At 35.0% G+C, this 27197-nt stretch overlaps 1 protein-coding gene across 3 annotated transcripts; it reads right to left on the reverse strand.

Moving 5' to 3' along the window:
• Positions 1-533: 533 nt before the first annotated feature.
• Positions 534-26836, reverse strand: LOC117995767 (secernin-3). Of its 3 annotated transcripts, none has more exons than XM_034983760.2 (6): positions 25472-26836; positions 14030-14226; positions 13041-13347; positions 12702-12893; positions 11549-11683; positions 534-10850 (listed from the first exon to the last, which is right to left on the reverse strand). In XM_034983760.2, exons 1-6 carry the CDS (start codon positions 25634-25636, stop codon positions 10635-10637), a joined length of 1212 nt encoding a protein of 403 aa, XP_034839651.2. In that variant the 5' UTR covers positions 25637-26836; the 3' UTR covers positions 534-10634. The 3 variants fall into 3 exon arrangements, with proteins under 3 accessions (XP_034839651.2, XP_069364943.1, XP_069364944.1); XM_069508842.1 differs by lacking the exon at positions 25472-26836 and adding an exon at positions 19886-20044; XM_069508843.1 differs by lacking the exon at positions 25472-26836 and adding an exon at positions 15128-15262.
• Between the last annotated feature and the right edge of the window lie 361 nt (positions 26837-27197).

Below are 27197 nucleotides of genomic sequence, written 5' to 3' on the forward strand. Positions count from 1 at the left end.
ATGAGAAAAAATTGATTTTCTGTCACTTGGTGTCTGGACATTGAACAAAACGTCGAAAAACTTAATATTCTTGAACACAAAACATTTGTCCACTTCAGCTTTCCAAGAACTGCTATGAGAGCACAGCTCTAATCAAAACTAATAAGAGAACAAGACATTAAACAACGCATCTTTAGAGAACCTTGTCACCACAGAAGATACCCATGCGATATTTTTTTAATATTTATGTATAGCAAAAAAAACTGCAATTGACCCTAACCAAAACAAATAAGAGAACAAGACATCGAGCTTAAACAACCTTGGCATTAGAGAAGATGCCCAAGCGATAAAAAGCATTAAACAAAAAAAAAACATTTAACAATTAATATAAACTTATATAACTACGTATTAGGACTGACACATAGATCAATTTTTATATGAGTAGTAAAACACTTCACCTTTCTGGTACCTTAAATGGTTAGTAATCATCCTGTTTATCAGAATATTCTTAACGGGTATTATTGCATGCATAGATTTCTACAAATAAAACAATATTGAACCTTAAATCTTCGTTTAATTACTTCTTCAACTGACCCTTTTTTTACTTTTTCCATCGCATAAAATTGAGTTTTCACTGCGCTCTTGCAATCGGTAAATGGGTCAACTAGTACCTTGGCTGCCATGGCGATATACAAATTATGAATTTATGCCGTTCACGGGACTCTGGCACGACGACACGTTTTTAAAATTTTCCATGGGTTAGTCTGCATAGCGATATCAACGTACAAGAAAAAAGTTCTAGCCATACATCCGATCCCCACTTCTTGTACTATTCAATACCAGAAAATAGCGATTTCCTAGATAAGGACATAATATTGGTACTGTAATCACAAGGCACATGAACAACATTGACTAATAGTAATCATTTTAACGATAACTTGCTACATAATCCCGTAGGCCGTAACCATATCAATCATTAATATAAATAAAATATATACTCTTTATATTATAGTGTACCATTACAGTGCACACGTACCATTATTAAGTTATTTATTCATCCGCAACTTAAGTAATACAAACAAAATTACACTTTTAAGTAAAGAAGATTGACATTTTTTTAGCGTCTAACTATCGTGAGTGATTTCCATTATATATAATATATTTCATCGGCTATACTCACGTATTCCGTCGCCGTTACCCCGACTAGTTTCGAAACCATCCGGGGTCCTTTGTTAAGGGAGTCAGTTCACGCACGCGTCGCGGTTAAGACTGCGGTCGACTGGATACGTGAGTATAGCCGATATAATATATAAAGGATGACACTGATAAATTTAATCATAAATAGTTATAAAAATATGAACCTTATATTTATTATTGTATTACAAAATTAATTTAAATTAAATGAATTGAGGTTATATATAGCATCGAGGCATCGGTGTTGTATGAAAGAATGATCAGAGTCATTTCGCAAAAATTACTTAGGTAGATGTTGTAAAATAGCGGTAGAACCCGAACGATCATGAGATGAGTATAATAATTACTAACTATGTCAAGTAAGTCATATAAAATAAATTGTAAATGTGTAAAGGATATGTCTGTATGAGAAATGTAAGTATATTATGTCAAATAGATGATTTGTCGTCAATTTAATATGCTTCATCATAAAGATCGACAGCTAAATATTTTTAATTCTGCGACAACCTGCTTTCGTCTATAAGTATGTAAATACTTGTGTACGTGTGAATGTTGTTGGTTAGTCAAATAAAATAAAATAAAATAAAAATAAATAAAATTGATACAAAATACCAATTACGAAATTATATTGTCCGCACGTTATACAAAAATGAGTGTAGTGTGTGACTAGCCTTAATTTATCTCGCCAGCGCGCAACGCTGTGGCTCCGAGCGAACATTTTTTGTATCTACCGCTTCATAAAATAAAAATTGTTGAAATGAATTATCGAAATATCGGCTAAAACGCTTTAAAACTATATAAAATTACGAACTATTAGTTGTCGTGTGGCTGTAGACACCGGTATTATCGAAAATAACACGCAACATGCCTACAATCTCGATGTTATTTTAGATTACTGGCGGTAGGACTCGCGCTTGAAAATGCTGAAAATTGACTAAAATTAGACTAACTTTAATCAAACTAGGACAAAACAGTTATAGAACGCGAAATTACACAAAAATTACCAGATATAATGCGGTATACCCGGCTCGAAACTATGTTAAGAATAAATGCTAGCGGACAGTCAGAGTTATAAATGTAGTCACTTACCGGACTCGGGGAACGCGCCCCGATGTGGGGGCCCCCAAGATACGTAAGGTCCAGGGTAGCTGATCTGGTCCCAGGCTGTTGATTTCGCGTCTATGAAATTCGGTTTTTTGTCGACAGCTGTTAGAAGCTTGCTTGCGTATGCGTCGCAGTTCGCGGAGGCCGGAGTGTATGTGTCAAATTTGAATGACAGCTGCTGACAGCACTAAGTGTTGCTGCGTTTAGTAAGCGGCCACATTGTTAAACCCCGACCGATTATAAAATAAAATATAGGTATACAAAGAATTTGGAAAAGAAGCTGGTTTGTACTAGGAAAATTAACTACCTACGTATGTATAAAAATAAATAAATAATAAAGAAACAAAAATCTTTCTTATTCAAATAAACTTTTACAAGTACTTTCGAATAGTCGGATGCATCTACCACTGGTTCGGAATGATTTTCCTACCGAGAAGAACCAGCAAGAAACTCGGCGGTTGCTCTTTTCAAATATTTGATATAGGTACAAGATTATACCATGAATAAGAAAGTATTAGCAGTCTTGTGCGTTGCTGGAACGAGCTGCAGGTCAAATCCACGCTCTTTTATCATTTAGATAGTTTTCAATCAAAACAAAACGAAAGCACGGAAAAAGCCTGAATACTTAACCGATTTCAACGGAATTTGGTATAAACACAGAAGCTTACTGATTCCAATGGGTACAAATGTACAATATAATATTATATTGTTATATTATATGTTAATGCATTAACATTTTGAGCAATGTTCATTAAGGCAAACTTTGGTATAAACAAGAGGGAGTGTGTCTATACAAAAACGGGACCATTTATTTAAAAAAAACATCACCAAATATAGTGGAAGTTCTCTTAAGATTCTTTTGTTTTTTTTTGTTTTAATTAAGTAATACTTCATGAACCAGCTTAGTATATTAAAGACTAGCGACGACACGACTTCGTCCGTGGTACATAATATTATGTGGTTTATAGCCTGTTACTACTGAAAGCGTACATTTCTAATGCTGAAGTAATTATTAAAATCGATTCAGTATTTTCAGAGTTTATCGATTACAAAGACGCAAATATTTTGCCTTTATAATATTAGTATGTTAATACTAAATATATATAAAAATATATAGATAAAAGCAATATAGATATAAATACTAAAGATATATTAAAGATTAGTACTAAGTTAATATATAACACGATGTCAATGTTAAAATATTATAATTATATCACGTACATAATACTAAACAAAACATTAACTATTGTCCACAAGCTACAAAGCTGCGGGTTTTAAACAATCTTCTAATCTTCTAAATATATAAAAGGAAAAGGTGACTGACTGACTGATCTATCATCGCACAGCTCAAACAAACTACAGGACGGATCGGGCTGAAATTTGGCATGCAGATGGCTATTATGACGTAGGCATCCGCTAAGAAAGGATTTTTGAAAATTCAACCCCTAAGAAGGTGAAATAAGAGTTTGAAATTTGTGTAGTCACGCGGACGAAGTCGCGGGCAAGTGTATTTTATTTCGACTAAAATAATTTTGGAGTCCACTAAACTAACTACACGAACCAATGCATTATTTGAATGTATAGTGATACTGCAATAATATTTTAAAGATAAATTAATTAAAAAATTTCATCATTTTAATTTTTTTAAACAATGTACAAGTCTTAAAAATATAGATTTTAGACGCTGCTATTTTATCACAGTTTCTAATTTCAACATAGGACCGATTTTTCAGTTGGGAAATTATTATAATTAATTTTTAATTTGACGAATAAAAGGAACGTTTAATAGTTACTTTTTGTAGTGGAAATCAGTCAAAATAACTTAATTCGTTAGTTTATTTGGCGATTAAAATATCAGACCTTAATCGAAAAGAAAAGATTGCTTTGCAAATATATAACGATGGGAATAATTTTGAGACTGAACCGCCAATTTCGTTCTACATACAAGTGACTTTAGACATGTGACTTTAGATGCCAGTATTGAGCACATTGTTTAAATTTGTAGAGTAGCACTGTTTAGAGTTTTTAATTTAAACGAAAAATAAAGTAGCTGATTTATACATTTTGAGATTGATATTGAGATTTTTGTATGAAATTGCCGATACATTTGTGATACTCTTTTGGAATGGCCTTGTTTATTATAATAAATAACGATGGGAGGCACTTCTGCTTTATGCAAGTTGGCTTTAATGCTCAAGTGGAGGCAGCGTCGGGGTCACCAACCTGTGTGGCACATTCAAAAAAATAAAGGTTTTTTTTTTCTTTCTTTATCTTTCACTGGGCAAATAAAAATAAGTCTTCCCTTTGTAGATTATAACTAGTCACATAATTATGTGCATATCCAATCTGAACAATTACACATCCTTAGGTAACCAGATAGGTATGGTCGTCAAATAAAATATATAATGCCATTCATTCGGAGGACGCGGCGACGCGACGTCTACGAAAAAATATAAAATAAGTTTTCTGAACAATAATTATTAATATCATCTAATATAAATTATTATGAAATTTATTATAGTAATTTACTTCCTAATATTACAAAACGACAACATAGCACAAAGAGTCTTTAAAACGGAATTCTTATAAACTACATTACGGCTAGGGATTGCAATCCCGCAAAACGGGATCCGGCATTCCCGCGGGATCCCGCTCCACTTATTAATCTGCTGGATCCCGCACCTTCAAACGCGGATCCGCGGATCCCGCAAATTTAAATTTACCGCTAAAACATTCGTGAAGTTTTGCGTAAGAAAGCGAGTGGCTCGAGCACGACGTTGCCGTTTCACACAGTGGCGGGGGCTGGCGGGCGGCTTCGTTTCACATAGACTCACCGACCACCGTGCGCTTCGCGCGTCGTTTCTGTATGTGACAGACAGAGTGTTTTCGTATTCACCGTCCGGCGTTTAACGTATTAATGTATTCTATTTATTTTTGTTTTGTGCTATTTTATATGCTGACTAGCTTATGCTCGCGACTTCGTCCGCGTGGACTACACAAATTTCAAACCTCTATTTCACCCTCTTAGGGATTGAATTTTCAAAAATCCTTTCTTAGCGGACGCCTACGTCACAATAGCTATCTGCATGCCAAGTTTCAGCCCGATTCATAAAGTAGTTTGAGCTGTGCGTTGATAGATCAGTCAGTCAGTCAGTCAGTCAGTCAGTCAGTCATTCAGTCAATCAGTCACCTTTTCGTTTTATATATATTTAGATTATGCCCGTAAATGGGAATATGATGTCGTAATGTGGCGTGAACATTTGCTTACAAGTACACATTAAATACATACTTGCAAGTAACGAATAAATGAATCATGTCCAAGTCCAATGAAACTGAGAATTCCGAGAAAGGGAATAAAGGCGACGACAATCAACTTGGTAAAGGTCTGTGGCGTTATAATACGTACATAATGTAAGACATGTTTAATTAATAATACTAGATTTTTTAAACAAAAACCTGTAGTTTCAATTCGATTTTATAACATAATTTTAAATAAGATAAAGTATTAATTTTTCGATCTTAATAGCCCTATAAGATCAAAAAATTAATACTTTATCTTACATACAAACGGGGCAAAAAGTTGAACTACTGTGAATAATTTCAAATATGCGGGATTGATCAATCCCGCATATTTGAAATTATTCAATCCCGCGGGATTGAGTGAGCTGCGGGATTGCAATCCCTAATTACGGCGTGAAACGGAAGGGACCTTACCTGATATTTTAGAGATCAAAGCAAAAATCTAGTTATCTGGTCTTATGCTAAATTGTTTTAGGGGGAAGCGCGCGTCCAGTCCAGTACGCTGCTTTTCGGGCGCTTATCAAAATTGTATGAATTTATACGGATTACATCAAGCGCTGCCGCGTCCATGATACAATAATTTTAATTCCCTCTTGCCAGAAATCGAATCCGGGATCTCCCGCATTAGGTAGTTTGTATACCTACTTTTTGGATATAGCTAATACAATTGCATTATTTTTATATTTCGACTGAACCGGAAATTCGACGCGACCAAAGACTCAAAAGTTAAAGAAAAATTTAAATCTCCAGTAATGGCCTAAGCATAAATAGTTAGAATAGTATCATAGAATTAAGAATTAATGTAAGGAATCAAAATAAAGCTTTTATTTACTGATTTATTAATTAATGGCCTAAGAGCCAGCGCGTGCCAGACCTTCCTTATTTTACAAATGCAGAAAGTTTCTCTGCGTATTGTCCCCAACGACGCGCTGGGAGGAACGTTTGTTTGGGTGTTCGTTTGTTGGGGACAACACGCAGATAAACTTTCAGCTTTTGTAAAATAAGGAAGGTCAGGCACGCGCTGGATCTCTATAACCGTGGCTGGCAGCGAATATTTTAGTCCTCTATCAACTGTTTATAAACGTGTGAATTTGAATAAGAAAATCAAGGTTTGGAAGCTTGTTAAGCAAATTATTTACAAGTTAAGAGATTAATTTACTTAATCTAGTTTTCCTCGTCTCTGAACCATGGCAATACTATCTTCACTAAAGTTTATTGTTTTACGATAACTAACTGATGACACTTTAGGTTTATACATTGAACTTCAACAATCTTATAGCACCGTGAATTTCAAGCGTGATATCTTGCGTTTAATTATGAGATTCGTTAGAACGTGTGAGGGAATTGTGAAAGGCAATGCAATGGAAAGAATAATTTCGAAACTAACATAAAATAAAAATATTTTGGATGTGATCTTTTACGTTCAGGTACATTGATGAAAATTACAGGATTCTCAATACCCGGACAACTTGTTGCAGCTTTATCTAAAGCAACGTAAGTCAAACTCAAACACATTGTAACAACTATGCGTGTCTGCTTTTACAATAACGCTCACTAATTCTCCACAAGTCATCTGTGCGGCTGCAACTATAGATGATGCCCGCAACATAGCTTGATTATATTTAGTTAGCTCAAGGAGTGGACTGAAAACCGAAAAGGTCGACGGTGCAAACCCCGCCCGTTGCACTATTGTCGTACCTACTCCTAGCACAAGCCTGACGCTTAGTTGGAGAGGAAAGGGGAATATTAGTCATTTAACATGGCTAATATTCTTGTGGGAACTCTACGATTTTCCTGGATAATGTTCATCTCCGGGATGCAAGCTATCTTTGTACTAAATTTCACCAAATTGGATTAACAGATGGGCCGTGACAAGCTAGCAACAGACAGACAGAAACATTTTCGCAGCTATAATATTACTATGGATATGAATTTTTTGATGAAAACATGAAGAATCTGCTGAAGAGTAGGTATTGCACCAGACAATATTTGACCTAAGCTATAGACAATTTTTTTCGGCTCGTGATTTTTGTACCATCGATCGATGCATAAAACGACTTCTGGAGAGCTTTTAAATCTATTGTATATGTACATTTTTATTTATATTGCCTATTTTTATCACTAAATCACTCTTTAAAGCGCGTGAGTAAGGCATAAATTTGAACTAATGTAGAATGCAGAACTTAACTAAATACATCATGCAAAAGCAGTGATGTTAAGATTTCAAATTAATACCTCAGCTAGTTTCACGAGACATGTAAATAAATCTTTCACAGTAATAAAATTAAACAGATCTATTCATCTCATTCATATATACATTAGAATATAATGATACCATCAAATAATACCTATAAAATACGAGGGCAATTTCGTTAATCTCTCACTCATCAACATAATAGAATGATACTGAATATGACGGCAACATGATTTAACTCTCATTCATACAACTATTGAACATGCCGGCAATTTTATTAAAATCTCACTCATACAACATAATAGAATGATACTGAATATGACGGCAATATCATTTAACTCTCATTCATACAACTATTGAACATGAGAGCAATTTTATTAAAATCTCACTCATACAACATAATAGAACGATTCTGAATATGTCGACAATATCATTTAACTCTCATTCATTCAACTATTGAACATGACAGCAATTTTATTAAAATCTCACTCATACAACATAATAGAACGATACTGAATATGACGGCAATATCATTTAACTCTCATTCATACAACTATTGAACATGAGAGCAATTTTATTAAAATCTCACTCATACAACATAATAGAATGATACTGAGCATGACGACAATTTCATTAATCACTCACTCATACATTATAATAGAAAGGCATTGAACATGGTGGCGATTCTGTTAATTTTTCAAAGCTGCAGAGTTATAAAATGCTATTGAACATGCCTGTGCTTGATCTCTCACCGACAAACACACTATACGTATACTTAGATATACTGCTAAGCACAAGAATCTCACATAGGCAGGTAATTACTTTCTTCTTAAGTAAGAATTGTGTAACATATACTAATTAAATTGCTTTGCTTTTAAGTTATTAAATTTTTTATATTGTTAAAAGACCAATATAATACTATAGTTATAGTGATGTATAAATTGTAGTATAGCCGGATATGTCATTTTATGTGCTTACTACTTAAACTGTAATGTCATTTATGCTTTGTGTATAAAATTAGGCTATAGAATAAGCAATTTTAATAGCCCACTTTAAAAAAATATAATTAAACTAGATGATGCCTGCGACTTCGTTCGCGTGGATTTAGGTTTTCAAAAATCCCGTAGGAACTCTTTGATTTTCCGGGATAAAAAGTAGCCTACGTCCCCCGGGATGCAAGCTATCTGAGTTTCAAATTACGTCAAAATCGGTTGAACGGATGGGCAGTGAAAAGCTAGCAGACAAACAGACAGACAGACACACTTTCGCATTTATAATATTAGTATGGATAGTATGGATGACAAATTACCTTTATTTGTAAGAACGTATTTTTGAACATTGATATTTCTATTTAATATTTCATTCAAATGCAAATTCAAATGCTGTAATTTAATAACAAACTTACTGAAGTCCGTGACTTTGTCCGCTTAATATTAGGTTTTTAAAAATCAGGTAGGCACTTTTTCACTTTTCCGGGATAATTGTGTCTGTCTCAAGATGTAAGCTATTTTAGGACTTAAAGAAATTGGTTCTAAACATAGATGATTTTTTAAGAAAACCGATCTGTACCACCATACAACATTAGCTGTCGATTTTTTAAAACGTAAATTCTTGTCGACTGTCAAAAGTGGCCTATTAAAGTGACTCTAGAAACTTTAACTATCAAGACTAATAATTTAAACTATAAACTTATGTCACACTATGGGATGTAAATTATATTAAAGTCCGGTTAATATTAGTGTTCCCAACATTCCTACCAATTTCTAGCTCTAAAAATTGGTAAGAATTTTGGGAACACTAATATTGATCGGACTATAGTATTTATATCCCGTAGTGTGAAATGAACTTAAAATTGATGTAATATTAATTGATGATGTAATATTAAATGATTTTGTCATTACTTATGAGGTAGTTTCAGTAAGTACTGAAATGATTTCAGATTTTAATAATACATATTGTGTAAATATTATGCGTTTAAACTTTAAACTACATAATACCAAAGACGGCTATTATGTTCGTGATCCACTTGGGTGTCTATCATACATACCTCCAGCAATTGTTTCCTATGATATAATTTATTATGAAAGAAAATCCACAAAAATAAAATTTAAAAATTATGACGAAAATATAGAAATATCAAATATTTAAGTACAGTTTTGACATATATATGACGTTGTTCATGTTAGTTCAAATTTAAACGCATAATATCGAAAATCATTTTATATCTAAGGTAAATAAAACGTTTTGTGAATATAGATGGATATTTTTTGTTTAGAGGATTAATTGGATTTTTTAGAACCTACGAGGTTCACTACATTCTAAAATCTAAAGGATACTTTTAACACAGCGTAAGAAAAGCCATACACTGAGTCTTTAATGTTTGCGGAACAGTTGGCATCACTAGAAACGTCAGGTGCTACACCTAGAACTGTCAAACGACTAACGCCCGCGAAGTCCCACTCGCGTATCCCCCTTTACACTTCGCACGATTGTTCGTAGACGCTTCCGATGGTCGAAATTATGTTTTTTAAACTATGCTTTTAGCACATTTGTCCGCCTGTTTGTTCGATTTTATGAGGTTTGCATCATCACTAGTGTGATTTGTCAAATAGTATAAAAGAACAAAAATAAAATTTAAAACAACAAAAATATCCATCAATTGTTGGATGGAGTCTTTCACATGTAAGAAGTACGTTTCTAACAAACTCAAAAGTTTTCTAAGCTACATACGTATATATACCGAGGTGATTTTCCGTTTTATGCAAACAGCAAGTAACGGAAGTATGAAAAAATATATATACTGAATCCCTAAAAAGAAATTTCTTGTAAAAATAATATAATAAGTAAAAATATATAATCTTCTTTATGCGTACATCTTGATTTCGGTTTCAACGCACTTCTTCATCAAGTTGTCAAACTTATCTAGTGAATTCTCTTTTTGGTCATACTTTTGGATGAAATCTTCTATCTCTGACAGACACCCTTGCTCCATTTCTCGCAGGACATTGGATATTTTGTCGTTGTTCGCCCGCACTACGTGTTCGCTGTGAAGTTTGTACAAATTGTGTTCTCTTTTCGACTGTAACAAAAAAATACAACCTTTTATGAACTGATGAATTGACGCTGGTGATTGATGAATGTCCCGGCCCTAATATGGGACGCAACGTGTGTTGACACATTGGCACCGTGTCATATCAGGGAGATAGCATCAAGACCGGGAGCTGCAGCAGAAATAGCTGAAATCGGTAAGCGGAGCAAGTATGCCACTCTTATCGAGAGTTACGTTTTTGTACCATTTGTCGTCTATGGATCGTAGGGCTAAATTAATTTTACAAGACATTTCACGGCGGTTATTGACCTCATCTGGTGAGAGAAGGGATGCCTCATTTTTTGCGCTAAGGATCAGCCTGGCTGTCCAGCGCGGAAATGCAACCAGTATTCTTGGCACTATTCCACGCGGACACGATTTGTACAGTAATTACATTAGATACCCTCACCACCTGGGTGTCTGGGGCACTTCGACCGTCCGCTGTGCCAGATCTTTCTTTCCACGCACATGCAAACTGTGGAACCAACTCCCATCGGCGGTGTTCCCACTAGAGTACAATAGGGGGTTATTCAAGGGGCGGATCAACAAATTCCTAAAAGGCCGGTAACGCATCAGCGGCTCCTCTGGTGCTGCAAATTTTCATGGGCAGCGGTAATCACTTAACATCAGGTGACCCGCTCGTACTCGTTTGCTCGATATCTCTATTTAAAAAAAAGACAGGTACTTACTTCTTTCGGGCTTTCGGTGTGCGATGAAATCTGCGCGTTGGGTGTAAAAACGAACGGCTTAAAGTAGGAAACACTTGGATCCGGCGTGGCGGTGAACCAATGTACGTTTATTGTAGCTGCTGAGAGTGAAGATACCTAAAACAGATTACAAAATTATAAGTATACAAATTCTAAGTTTGGAACCCTCGTAGCTTTAGTTTTAAGTACGTATTAATTATCACCACTATAAAATCATTTCATCTTACAAATAAAAATTTATGACAATCAGGAAGCGTAAAATTTTACCAATTCTGAATAAATAATTTAAGTTGAGTTTGAATTATAAATATCATCATCAAGTGCAGATTGGCAGACTTGACACATTATGGACAACTTTCAGGTATGCAGGTTTCCTTGCGATGTTTTCCTTCACCGCTAAGCAAGTGAATTCATTGCTTAAAAACGCTAACTTGTATGTGAATAAAAAATCTCCAAAATGTCATAGATCAAAGTCAACGTCATATCATTTATTCAAATTGGGCACTATACTATAGAAGACTATAGTAAGTGTACTGCTTTCTGATTGTCAATTGCTGAATTTGCAATACAATGATGTAGTTATTATCAGCAACCGATAGACGTCCACAGCTGGGCATAGGTCTCTTGTAGGGACTTCCATACGCCACGGTCTTCCGCCGCCTGAATCCACTGACTCCATGCGACTCGCCTGATGTCATCCGTCTACCTAGTGGAGGGTCTTAAAACGCTGCGCTTTCTGGTGCAAGGTCGCCATTCGAGCACCTTGGGATTCCAACGTCTATCGGTTTTTCGAACTATGTGCCCTGCACATTGCCACCCGCTGATGTATTGGTGATAATTATTTAATACTAGAGGATGCCCGCGATTTCGTCCGAGTGGAGTTAGGTTTTTAAAAATCCCGTGGGAACTCTATGATTTTCCGGGATAAAAAGTAGCCTATGTCCTTCCCCGGGATGTAAGCTAACCCTGTACCAAATTTCATCGAAATCGGTTAAACTGTTGGGCCGTGAAAAGCTAGCAGACAGACAGACAGACACACTTTCACATTTATAATATTCGTATGGATTATAAAACTTACAACTACAGCTAAAAACAGAAAATAAAGATTAAAGATTTTAAGTAAATATTTTTTTACCTGGCTCCCTTGAGTAGGAAAGGTGTCATCGCAACTGCGGCAAATCCCGCTCTGTTTATGCCTCAATACATTGATCATATCTTGAACACTAAAAAGACCACTCTCCGTGCCTTCTTTTAACAATCTCTCCCCTTCCTTTTGCCGTTTTTCGTCACCACCAGAGGAAAATGAGTTGCTAAAGTTGAATTTGCCCTGGGTGGGAAAAGAAACACAGGTTTGTAAAACTCAAGTTTCCAAATCAAAGATTTGATTTTTTAACAAAATTGAATACTGTAATATCAACAATAGACTAGCCGTTCATACCAATCCTGTCTATACTTAAAATTCTGCTTTGCTTACTTTGCCATCCCAAACTCCCAAAGTCATAGCCTTTTCGAGAAGACCCTCAGAATGCTTATCAATCTTTGTGCCTATTGTAAGACCATTGGAAATATTTCTATATCCAGAGGTGATCTTCTCAGCAGCCCATTGTTTACCACTAGTTTCTAGCACCCAGGCTTCTTTGCAGTCAGCTATTAGGAAGGAATTGTGGTAGAAGTGACTATCATCGTGCTCCGAACATGGCCCACCTTGTCCGTACTTTTCTAATAAAGAAGTGATAATATCCAACGCGTCCTCTGCGGTATTACCTCTTTCGAGACCTAAGCTGTTGGTATACACATTTTAATTTTAGACAGATCCTTAAATTAGATACTGGGGCCGATTCTCTAGTACACAATCTCTAAACTAAACTAAATTAACAGGTCTAAATCTAGTGCTTTCCTTTTCCGCAAGCAGCATTATGAAAGGGATAGCAATAGATTTAGACGTGATATTTTAGTTTAGTTTAGAGATTGTGTACAAAGGAATTAGCCACACTGGCATCTATTAACTAAAAATATCTAAACTAAATTGAAAGGCCCATAGACAACATTATTATTATTGCAAAGTAGTGCTACTGCGTGATTCAGTGAACAACAATAAATTACAGGCATCAAACTCATTTGACAGTAGTTGGTTCTACATTACTTCTTTACTAAGTGATAGTCAAATATGTTTAGTAAAAAACCTTCAGTGGATTGAAAATAAACGTCAAACGAGCTTAGTAGTTATCATTCAGTATTGATCACTGTGCTGCTGGGGTATTCTTTTCCTAAGAAAATAATAGCCCAGAGCATAGCTTTATCAATTTAGTTTAGGACATGAAGAGAATCATATTATTATCATTAAGTCATAGCAATTTCTTTTATTCTTACAATAAGCCTGACTTATTAGAAATGCATTTCGGCGATCACAAGAAAAAGCTTATCACTAGACAAGTCCTCTAAAATATAAATATAGAGACTAACCGAACAAGATCCATTCCAAGAAGGCGTTTCTGTCTTGCATCTCCGTCCCCTTCATTGTTGTTAGTCCATACAGCTTCGTTACCAATAACTACATTTTTGTCGTTAGCACCCATTTCCGCACCCCACATCCATGCAGGCTTACTCAATATCACACTGTTCAATTCCTTCGGACTCTCTTCAATGGTTATGTAAGTACACTGAAACAAAAAAAAAACATTAATGACAAATAATTTTTTATCGAATCTCAAAACACCACAACCTCTCAGCATTGTCACACAGAATAGTCATATAAAATTGTGAAGTAAGTGAAAGGTCTCCTAAGGCTGCCTGTCCACTGTTGCGGAGTGGAGTGGAGGTAGCGGTATAGTTGACCAATCAGAGTTTTGTCAGATGACGGAAAAAAATGGTCATGTTATTTACCGACAATCTGATTGGTTTCTCAACAAGCAGCCTAATGAATCGATTTGGGAATTAAAATAAAATTTCTAATTGACTTGCATCTTTAGTCTTGGTTGCTTTTTTTATTTGATGACAATATAGCTCTTGGCTGCAATCACCTGGAGGTAGTCTGGAACTATGGCACGTTTTCGTAAACCATAGTCAACCTTCATTGATTTCTATGCGTACCATACCATAGCATACTAATAATAATTCTTACCAAAGCATAATAATACTTAATTGTTGAATATCATATAAAATACATTATTATAAATCATTGAAATAATAACCTAACCAAATAGAATAATAACCTAAATCTACGCGAACGAAGGCACGGGCATCAGCTAGTAGTTCATAAGGGTGTTTGTGCCTTCATTCGTATTCGTTTTCGTAAAAAAATCGATTCGCAGTGGCCATCATACAAAAAGTACGCTGTACGCTTGTCCACTAATTTGCTTGACATTTATAAAGAATCGTCAAAATACGAATCAAAAGAGAGCACAATCATGTGGGTGTGTACGTTTTGTATGATTTCAAATCGTATTTTTACAAAAAAAATCAATAAGAATGAGTTTACAATAGCCCTAACTTTCAGCTCCCATAACTGAACACGCGACACGCTAATTGCGATCTAAGGGACTATAAAGCTTTTCTACATACCTATAGTTTCCGGTTATCGCTTCATATCTTACACATACAAAATACACATAATATCTGAATAAATATATAGAAATATAATTAATCCAGCACACTTTAGACACGACATTAATGAGCTCTTTACGTACTCACTCAAAATGGCGGTTTGTATCTCAGACATCAAGTTGTATTGTAACATTTATTTTCATACCTACCTACTACTACTTAATAATATCTAATAAAATATAATGATATCAGATAGCTGCCTTCTGTGTTCAGTGGTCATGGGTAACTTTAGAAACGTGTCCAATATAGCGAGTTGATATAATGGCACACAAAATGCATAAAATGATACAAATATAATTTTCTAATAAGATAAAAGGGATAAAAGCGTTTTTCGTTTATGCATTTCTTAAAATAAATAAAAACATCAAATATTTTATTGGTGTCAAGAATTTGGTGTTTTTTTATGACATGAAAAGTAAAACACAATTCACTTTTTCTTAAAATTAGGTATCAACTTAAATATTTACCGCCCATACTAATTCTACTAGCTAATAAATTAAATAAAGTGTGTCTATCTGTCTGGTTGGATACAGATGATACCAAGAAATAAAGTCGTAAACGTTTGAGCTTAAAATTTGTCACAGATTAAAATCGAAATAATGTATTTAACTCGTAAATCGTAATGTCATTATACCTACTGTATCTAAATATTATGTGATTGGTACGAAAATACCAGTTACGGAATTGTAATATTGTTTGTACGCAATATGAACAATAAAAAGGTTGTCTGCAACTAGCCTTATCCATCTCACTGACGCCAATGCCGCGTCTCATTGCGAACATTTTGTGACTACCTACCCCATTTATGATCATTCTTGGAAAAAAAACGAAATATCGCATAAATTACTTTAAAACTATGTATAATCGGAAAGTACTAGTTGTAAAGACGCTGTAGACACTGGCACTATCAAAAAATAATAAGAAGAAAGAAAGAAAGAAAGAAAGAAAAGACGTTTATTAATACAAATTATGCCACACATCACAACTTAAAGCTAAGAGCTGGTTGTTCCGGCGCTTCTTCCACCTGAGAACAAGCAAAAGAAGCGCCGGAACAAACTGTCATGTGCGGCACAACCCGAAAAAAGGGTCCCAGCTCAGCATTATGCTGTATGCCTTGTTGCACAAGGACATACAGCGCTGATTTTCAGCTGGTACCCTGAACCGGGTGACGCCACGGATTATAAACTAATGATAACTAAACTAATGAAACACACGGAAACATAAAAAATTAATAAAATAAAAAATCACTAACTAACAACTATACTTATTAATGACTACACTAACACAGACTGTAACTATACTAGTTATTACTAAAACAAAGACTAAGCACACATACATAATTATATTATAGGTATATAAATATTATATCTTAATATAAATGTTAACACCAGGTTAAGTTTGTATATAATATATAAAACACAGCTATATATACATACATATACACATATATAAATATATACACATAATACTTGTATACATGAAACTACAGAAATGAGAACTCCGCCACATGATCCTGGAATTCCACCTGCTTATCTAAAAGGTATTTTTTTAGTTTTAATTTAAAAGTAGAAATAGTTTTTGAGTCTCTGATTGGTGGAGGAATATTATTCCAGCACTTAGTTGCGGAGTACGTAAAGGATCCTCTAAAAGCGGCAGTACGATGAATTGGAACCCGGAGCCGATTACGACAGCTTCTCAGACGATCCGATTCACCATCGGCGACCCAGACTAGCTTATTAGCAAGGTAAAACGGCTTACCCAGCCTAATTACTCCAAAAAGTAAGCCAGCGAGATGCAGTTTCCTCCGCGATCTCATTTTAAGTAATCTGTGATTATTCAAAAAAGGAGTGACATGATTTCGCGGAGGAATATCAAAGCAGAAACGTGCACACGCATTCTGCACCCGTTGAATGAGCCGTTTCGTCCTACATAATAGCCGGGGTCCATACACAATATCTGCGTAATTTAGTTTTGAAAGAACCAACGCTTCCACCAACTGAATACGCAGTTCCTGTGAGAGATAATGACGGACTTTGTAAATTGTCTTCAGTCGATAGAAGCAATTGCGAACCTTCTCCGCTACATGCTCTTCATACCTCAGGTCGGGGTCCATTAGCAAACCCAAATTACGCGCTAGGTAGACACGCTCCAAAGCATTGCCACTTATATTTATATCGTCACCTTGCGTAACAACTTTATTTAACTGCTGTTTAGTGCCGAACAGAATATACTTAGATTTCGTTGGATTTAATACGAGAGAATTACATTTTGACCATTCTGAAATACGATGAAGATCATCGTTAACAAGGCTTACAGCAGCTTGAAACTCTTGAGGTTTAAAAGAAAAATAGAGCTGTAAGGCATCAGCATAAAGGTGGTATTTACAGTTTTTAACTTGCTGAATTATATCAGCACAATACAATATAAAAAGCAATGGTCCCAACACGGATCCTTGAGGAACACCTCGGGGAACTAAAGCAGTCGCCGAGCTGTGCTTCCTTCCATTATCGTGAACTACCTCTACAAACTGAGTCCGGTTAGATAGATAACTGTCAAACCATTTGACAGCATCAATACTGAAACCGTAATAGGATAACTTTGATAACAAGAGTGCAATATTGATGCTGTCAAAGGCTCGAGAGAAATCAAGGAGCACCAACAAGGTGCACAACCCAGTGTCCTGTGCCACGAGAATATTATCAGTAACGTCTAAAAGGGCCGTTACCGTACCACGGCCTGCCCTAAAGCCCGACTGTAACTCCGGCAAAACCTGATGCATTTCGAGGTATGCCGAAACCTGGGAGTAAACAATTTTTTCTAATATTTTAGATAAACAAGGTAAGATACTTATTGGTCTGAGATCTTTTGGCGTTAGTGGTTCAGGAATTTTCGGTAGTGGACGGACTAGAGCAACCTTCCAAATGGATGGAAAAACAGAGGTTGCTATGGAAGTGTTAATGATGTCCTTTAAAGTAGCTATGCTTTGAGGGAGCGTCATCAGGAGCATATCAAGGGTAATTTTGTCCGTTCCCTCGGCATTAGAGTGTAATTGTTTAAGTGTTTTTAAAATTTCAGCATCAGTAATTGTTTTAAGTGAGAAATCATTGTTAAATAGTTTGTTGAACTCAAAATAGGTTAACTGAGAAAAAGAAACTAGGTTTGAACCTGGAACGTTAAGAAAATGCGCATTTATTGCATCAGCGTCTACGAAGTGTTCAGGTAATTGATCCGATTTACTTGATAAGATAGTATGCTTTAAATTTTGCCATAGAACTTTAGGGTATTTAATTTTACTATTTATGTCATGTTTAAAGTATGCGCGTTTCTCATTGTGAATAGCTTCGATGACTAAGTGCTTGTACTGCTTGTAATAAAGTTTGTTTGAGACATTTTTATTATTACGCCACTGAGTGTGCGCGTCGTCTCTTAGTCTCATCATAAATTTTACATTACTTGTTATCCATGGAGTGAGGCGCTCTTTTACAATTTTAGTTTTTATTGGAGCATGTTTATCAAAGAGCTCCGTCAAATGTCTGTTAAAAAACGTGACCATATCATTAACACCTCCCAAAAATGAAAACTCGTCCCACGGAATCGCGCAAAGGTCTTCGCCGAATCTATTTAAGCAAACGCTCTTAAGGGGCCTGTACGTAATAGATTTAGAAGGGATTTTCCCTTTTTTAACATTCAAAACGCAATCAAGGAAGGCATGATTACCTAAGGACGCAATATAAGTCACGTTTACGCTTTTAGTTGGGAGATTGGTTGAAATGATATCAATCAAGGTTTCACTAAATTCCGTGAAATGTGTAGGAGAAGTGATTATTTGCGTTAATTGCAAATAATTAAAAAAAGATTCAAGTTTAACGGATTTTAGGTCATTTTTATTTAATAAGTTTATATTGAAATCCCCTAACAAAACGAAGTGGTCGTAATTCGACAGTGCTTGAATACTATCTGTAAGTACATCCAAAAAAAGATCAATGTTTAACCAGGGCGGTCTATAGGCAGTACCAATCGCAATTTTATGTGAGTTAACACTTAGACCAATCCACATTTGTTCCACTGTTTCGTGCTTAGGAAATAAGTAACATGCCTACAATTTTAATGTTAACTTCGTAGCCGGCGCGCGGTTGACTCGGTGCGAACATTTAGAATGACTACCAAGCTTATGATATTTATTGATAAAACTGTCGAAATATTACCTAAAACACTCTAAAACTACATATAATCGGAAAGTACTAAATATAATAAGGCGGTAGACACCGGCGTTATCGAAAAATAATGCGTAACATGCCTGCAATTTCGATCTTAACTCCATTGTCGTAGAGTGACTCAGAGGAATTATTGAAAAAATTGACGAAATTTCGCCTAAAACACCTAAAAAGTAAAAAACTAAATGTTTTACGGAATTACTAGTTGTAAGGAAGCTGCAGACGCCAGTATTATCAAAAAATAATACGCATACGCATAATTATCATGCCTACAATCTTGATTTTAAGTTCTATTGCAGGCAGTAGAACACGCGCTTAGCAATACGGAAATAGACTAAAATTAGATTAATCCTAATCTAACTAGCACAAAACAATTAAATAACGCAAAATTTTACAAAAATGACCAGATATGTGGTAGGTATATCTGGCTCGGAAATATGTTAAGAATACAAGCTAATCGACGGACGGTAATGGCGGAGTGTTTTAAAATATAGACACTTACCAAGGTCTTGGAACGTATGTATAGGTGTTCCCTGATGCGCTGATGAGTTCCAAAGATACAGGGCATCCGGTTCAAGATACAGAACTTCGCGTGTAGTTTTTAATTTTGTAATACGGCGCCATTGCGAGGGACTAGCTTTGCGTGCGCGTGTCGCGATACACCATACACTAGCGGCACGCTATGATGGCCGGTTTGACACATTACAATAGTGATGTGGAATGTCAATTTATTCTCGAACAAAAAACAATTAAGTTTTGTTTTTGTACCTGATTAAATAGGTTTAATAAAACAAAAATGTATATGTTTATTTAATTTATTTGAACGAACTGAATATTTGAACGAAAATGAATATACATACTTTATATGCACACAAGAAACATATGAATACAAAAGATACCGAAAAAGGTGCCACAAAAGGCCATAATTAATCAGATTCGTCCATACTACTATTTTCACTGTCGTCACTGCTATCATCACATACATTAATAATTATATGTTCGTTTTCTATAATATTATCTATTTTCACATCTCTTTCATAATCTTCCCTTATTAATTTAACAGTTCTATTCACAACCTTTTCCCAGTCTCCTTTAGTCACATGTTCACAAGCTTCTTCTAATAATTTTAGCATTTTTTTTTGTGGTAAATGGGGGTTCTGTATTGTGTCTTGCAGCATATCCCTTAATTTGAGCCCACACCAACTCAATCGCATTATACTCACAATGGTAAGGCGGTAACCGTATAACTCTGTGCCCATGTTCTAATGCTATTTCGTCAATGACGTATCGGATCTTGGTTGGTTTGTTTTCTTTTAAAAGACGTACTAATTCCGCTTTTAACATATTCATGTTTGCATCTACGCCATTTTTACGAAGCCATGCGACGATATCAGCTTTCTTTTGGGATTGGGCAGGTGGCTTGTCAATTTGCATCGAGTGGTATGGGGCGTTGTCCATAATTATAATAGATGGTTCAGGGAGGCTACACAACATTGAGGTAAACCATTCAGTAAACTTTTCTCCATTCATGTCTTCATGATAGTCTCCAGTGGTTTTTGACGCAAAAGCCATGAGAGAACCTTCGACAAACCCGTTGATGGTTCCGGCGTGACAAATTATAAGTCGCGATCCTTTTCCTACAGGAACTTTGGAAGTAGATGCTGCTGTGTCATCGTTCCAAGAACGGCCTACAGTATGGTTAGCATTAAGCCATGTTTCATCCAAGAACACAACATTTTGCCAATTTTTGATTTCTTTCACTTGCCGTAAAAAAGTATACCTTGCCATCGCTATATCAAATCTTTCCATCAATATTTTGCGTTTGTTACATTTTTTGTATCGAAATCCAATGGTCTTCAAAATCTTCGTTAAAGAACTTTCCCCACCGAAGAATAATCCAGCTTCCTTCAGTGAATGCACCAACTTTTTTCTTGTTGGATACTCCTTCTGTAAATAGTAGCCGTAAACATGTCTTCGGATAGCATCGGCATCAAAGCTATCGATGCCTACGACTGGTTTTGCTCGTTTTCTCTTTTTTGGTGTGTGAAGTTTATTTTCTTCTGTGCCAGTCTCGCCATATTTTTTTTTAGTTATCCGTCTAACAGTTCGTTGTCCAATATTAAGCGCATCAGCTACGCGTTCAACCACTGACGTTATAGGTAAAATTGGCCCTCCATTTTGAGCTTCACGATCGAAATAGTTACGAAGGCGTATTAGGAACTCACGTGTCTGACTATTTAGAACAGTTCTCTGCGTACGTTCGGTCATATCGACGAAATCCACAACAAAGGGCTTGAACAGAGTCCAAATTAACGAGCAAGGGTCAACAGTAATGCAGTATCAATATTTGAAATCCAAAGCCAGGTCAAAACTATATCACAATCGCATTGCACTGACAGTTTATACTTTTCGAAGCAACGTCAATTCGAAACTGCTTTGTTTTGCATTGAGCATTGACGCGAGTTTGCCGGAGGTAGTAGTTGTGCTAGCCAGCGATCCTATGTGACGATCGTATTAGATTCCATTTTTAAAAATTTATTGATATTTTTTTGCGATTTCAGAGGTTTGTCCACATAGTGAAAATTGTTCATATTCACAAGTACATTCACCCCTTAAATGGTGCAAACTGATTTTTCTACACTTGTATACATTTAAGAAATCAATTTAATAAATAAATTTTGAGTCCTAAACCTAAAACTACATTCGATAAAATTTATGAATCTCTGCACATCACTATCGTCAATAAAGTAATACAATTATTTCCTTCAAAGTCGTTATCAATTAATACGGAACTTCATGAGCGGACAAACGTCAAACCGGCCATCATAGCGTGCCGCTAGTTTAGTGAACATTGTATCGAATGCGAATTGCGAAATGACAGCAGTTAGTGTTGCTACTCTTTATTCTTTTTTTGAAAAGGCAATTGTAATTAAAATTATACTGAAATTTGGAATAAGGGCTGTATTGTGCTGGGATTTAAATAAGTGAAGGACATTTATAGAAAAATAATTATAAGTAACTGGGATTCTAGGGATACAATTGTAAAATTGTAAAAGACCGTAATAACTATGTAATGTACCAAACAAGTGCAGTACGCGGCAGAAAGTAATGTACATCGGCCTTTAGAATGACCTTTCGGCTTTGTAGAGCGTTGTCTCTGTCACTCATACCTATATGACGTTTTGTCGGTCTCAACAACGCTCTAAAAATCTGCTATCTTCTTCTAAATGTCCATGTACATTACTTTCTGCCGCGTACGTAATATGAACCTGATCTGAGTCGAATTATGAATAAGAAAGTAAAATGTGTGCCTATAAATCACCGACGTTTCATTGATGACCTGCTAATCGTGTCACCTTACCAAGACGTAGAATGGAGTATCCATTCCAACTGACAACTTAATAGTCCCTGAACAAAACTAGGATCATAAGGGGAATCGCGATTAAAGACCTATAATATATATATTTTTTAATTTATTATCAACATACAAAAAACATTAATATTAGGTAGCACGCATTGCAAAAAAAACTACACAGAGGTTTAACCCTCAATGCGTACGTCTGCGCATTAAATCATGCCTACATATCATAAAAATTATAAATGTACAATAATTGCTAGCTTAATTTTAAAAACATAGAACAGATAACAAACAAGGTTAAAAATGAAAATAAAAATATCACAAAAAAAACTGGATATTAAAATACTTTAAATTAAAGAATAGTAAAAGGCTCCTTCAATCTTAAAATTTTATCCTTCATTCATTGTATACCTACTGTTTCTTTTTTGTTTTATAGGTGACATTATTATTTACATTTTATAAAAAGTTACCTACTTAAATTGATGTTTTTCTCGCAGTACAGAGATATTAGTTTCCCAATTTACCTTAAACGTGAGGCAACAAAATGTCTTCAGATATTCCCATGACTAATACTAATAGGAATGGTGAACTAGAAAACCATACTTGTAAGACATCGTAACGTGAATGAATTTATATCCTTATTAGGCATTGAACGAGAATTTTCCCTATGGCAATAGATAAAATTACTGCTCATGGCATTAAAGAGAAAGAATATAGGTTCATTAAAGATGTTATATAACAGATTTCCAATACAAAGGAAACAAAAGCAAAATGAAGGATTTTAAAGTAGAATTAACGTTTCGCTCTCAATTCAAAATAATTCCCTCGAGGAACAAAATATTATTTGGCCCCTTGTGACATCTATAAAAGGAAAAGGTGACTGACTGTCTGACTGACTGACTGACTGACGGATCTATCAACGCACAGCTCAAACTACTGGACGGATCGGGCTGAAACTTGGCATGCTGATAACTATTCTGACACAGGCATCCATTAAGAAAGGATTTCACAAAATTGAGCCCCTAAAGGAGTAAAATAGGGGTTTGAAATTTGTATGAAAGTCTGTCAGTTTTGAAATTAGAATCTTGAAATTGAGTATTTACACTTATTTTTACAAACATTGAAAATGTGTATCATAGTTTTTGAAAAATCCAACCTCTAAGTAAAATGTTATGTGCCTAAATTCTTCAGTGCAATTCAATAAGGGTTTCATTGTATTCAGAACATTTCAGGATGGATGTTTATAAGTAGGTAGATTCCAGTAGGTATAAACATACTCATATTTTGTCCATATCACTACCCATATTATAAATGCTAAAGTGTGTTTGTTAGTCCTTCAGTTACGAGCAACGGATCAACCTGATTTTTTGCAAAGACCTGGAGAGTAACATAGGGTATTTACTTTTGATCCCGGAAAATCAAAGAGTTCCCACAGGATTTTCAAAAACCTAAATCCACACAGATGAAGTTGAGGGCATCAGCTAGTGTGTTTATAACTTTGTTGTTTTGAAGAGTCTGTTTTTATTTAAGTATGTATTGATGTGATTATGGAAATGTTTAACTTACAAGGGTTTTTTTTTTTTCCACCATAAAGCACCATTATAAAATGGTAGCTTTATTGCTACTACCATCTAGCCTATGGGCTAGTAAGTAATATTATTCTAACTTAAACTTCTACTTAAGATTAATTTTTAAATCTAATCTACAGTCCAATAACTGTCCTTAGTTTATTCTAACACGTACTTACAGTTCACTATGTTCTTGTGACCTAGAAAAATAAAGTAGCACAAGCACTATTACACAAACGCTGCACTTATGTACTTTTTAACACTAATTCGAACGGCTTGGTTCTTTTGAGCCTCCTTTTGATGTCCATGTTATCTAGAAGCTTCACAGCCTCCAAATTAACATGATGGCGAAGTCGATGTTGGTGAGCTTCTGCGTACTTTTGGATGATTTTGTTTACGTACAAGGGTGACATAAAACCTTTGACTAAACTCCCCAAAAAAAAAAAAGTACATTACTACATATGGATGCTACCATTTACAGGTTCTCGCTGTTCCGTGGTAGAATGGAACAAGATGTGAAGTTTCTAAGAATACTCTCCAAGTATATTTTAGAGAAAACCTAAACCTGCCTACATTGTGACAGTGCTGTATGCTGAGTAATTTCTCTAGCATTAGTGATTGAGGTACTATTAAGTACAGCCAACAAGAACCTCAGCAGTTATTCTTTTTATAGAGACAAAATGTTACATGTAGCTAAATCAATGTAACAAATAATTCTAAATCTCTGAATGCAAAGCTAAAATATCAATGCTAATGAAACCATAAAACAATAGTGGGTGTATTAACTTTTGAAGCAGCATGATCAATATGGTAGGTACTAAGGTAAGTGTTTTTTCTGTTATGCATTAGATCACATTATACAAGACAGTCATTAAATCATCAGAAATATTTGTTACTAGATAATTAGAATTATTAAAGTTGGTAGGTATAGTACGCGGTAGGTCAAGATGGCAATCGGGGTGGGGACGCCTGGCACAACTGCACATCCGGGTTTCCCCCCACCTCATACCCCGATTGCCTTATCGACCTGTCGCGTACTATACCTGGACTAATTAAATAAACATCACGTCGAAATTCAGACTAAATAATTACCTACAGAAATGTATTTTTGATTAGGTATGTACTTGATAAACTGATAAATTAATTAACATTATGTACATACCTTTAGTTGGGAATTCCTGACTCGTTCCATTGATAGCACCACTTCTTGGACTTCGTTTTGAGGACGGTCGGAGTTCTTCCCGAAAATCACCACATTATTTTTTGTTAGTGGCGGCAAGACAACGAATGTGTCGCACGATTTGGGAGCCTCCATCGTGGTCATCATTCGTGAAACCTGAAGGAATTCTACTATTTTCCACCGAACAAGAATTCTCGTTCCAATGAGTGTATTCTCGTTAGTCCTTTTTTTTTTTTTTTTTTTTTTTAATTTATTTTACGGCCCTGGATAACAGTCCTTTAAGGCCTTTCAAAAATTTACAAATTCTAAAATACAAAATTGCTTATAACTAAATATTATTCTAAAAATACAAAATTGCTTATAACTAATTAGTCTAACGTTTTTACACTTTATTTATAGTATTACTTATATAATTAAAAATAGACTTAAAATATGACGTTTTACACAACAAGTCCTTTACATGGCGGGGAAAATCAATTTTTTGTTTTTGTTCCATATTTATAGTGTTTAGATCACTGGCTAATATAAGTCTTTGTATGCCAAAAGCTAGACATTTGAGTATCATATGATTAACATCAGCCTCCTCATAATCACAATAGTTGCATTTTTTACTGTTTAGTATTTTTATTTTATTCAGGTGTGTTGGCACCAGACAGTGACCAAATCTCAGTCTATTCATTAATGATGTAAATTTTCTAGATTCACACTTCGTTTTGAAATACCATGGTTGTATTGGTATTTCCTTTTGAATTTCCGCATACCATTTTCCTTTATTTTTATTAGTCACATCCCACACTTCACTCCACAATTTCTTTTGTCTTATTTTAATTGTATTGCATAAATCCGTAAATGGCACCTTGATGCTACTTGAACAATCTTCATAAAAATTACTTTTTCTTGTAGCAGAATCAACGACTTCATTTCCTGTTATGCCTCTGTGGGAGGGTACCCAAACAAATTCTATATTAATTCCCCTTTGTTTTAAATTAAGTAGTACATTTTTAATTTGGAAAATAATATAAACTAATTTATAATTACTAAAATTAAAATTATTTATAGCTAAAAGAACACTTTTCGAGTCTGTTATTAAAACATAGTTATTAATTTTAAACATTAATTCTTCTTTGATATATTCCAATGCCTTGAACAGGGCCACGCATTCAGCAGTAAACACACTGCAGTCAGAGTTTAATTTATATGATCTACATTTTTTTAACTGTGAATCATAAAAAGCAGAACTTACAAAGTTCTCATTTTTAGAACCATCCGAATATATCCTATAATGATTTTTACAATTTTCTTCAATGAACAATAGGAAGTCTAAATTGGATTTAATATCAGTGATGTGTATTCATTCTATTTTCGAGGTTTATTACATCATAGTGGCAATCATACATAGGCCAAACGTCATTCACATTTATCTTACTAGCAATACTATGCATATAAGTCATAATCATTGACATAGTAGGTCCTTTACCGGAAAGAAGTGCTTCCGCTGTAGGTTGTAGAGTTTCAATTGATGCTTCAGTAACTTTTAATAAATCCTGTGGAAGTAATAATTTGTTTACCAAGTTAGAGTTAGCGAATAGTTGCTTCAAACAAAACTTTTCAGCCAAATAAACACGTCTCACCGGCAAAGGAGGGATACATGTTTCTACTTCCATTGAATTAATAGGTGTAGACCGCATTGCTCCACTTATTATTCTCA

The sequence above is a fragment of the Maniola hyperantus genome, chromosome Z (assembly GCF_902806685.2).
Source record: "Maniola hyperantus chromosome Z, iAphHyp1.2, whole genome shotgun sequence".
NCBI lineage: Eukaryota > Metazoa > Arthropoda > Insecta > Lepidoptera > Nymphalidae > Maniola > Maniola hyperantus.

Excerpts from the sequence above, each read along its gene's own strand:
- LOC117995767 (XM_034983760.2), bottom strand. The coding sequence starts at position 25,636 with ATGATGACCACGATGGAGGCTCCCAAATCGTGCGACACATTCGTTGTC. Across the intron at positions 11,684-12,701 it reads TTCCTACTCAAGGGAGCCAG|GTATCTTCACTCTCAGCAGC; the intron begins GTAAAAAAATAT and ends AATCTGTTTTAG. Across the intron at positions 10,851-11,548 it reads ACACCGAAAGCCCGAAAGAA|TCGAAAAGAGAACACAATTT; the intron begins GTAAGTACCTGT and ends TTTTTGTTACAG.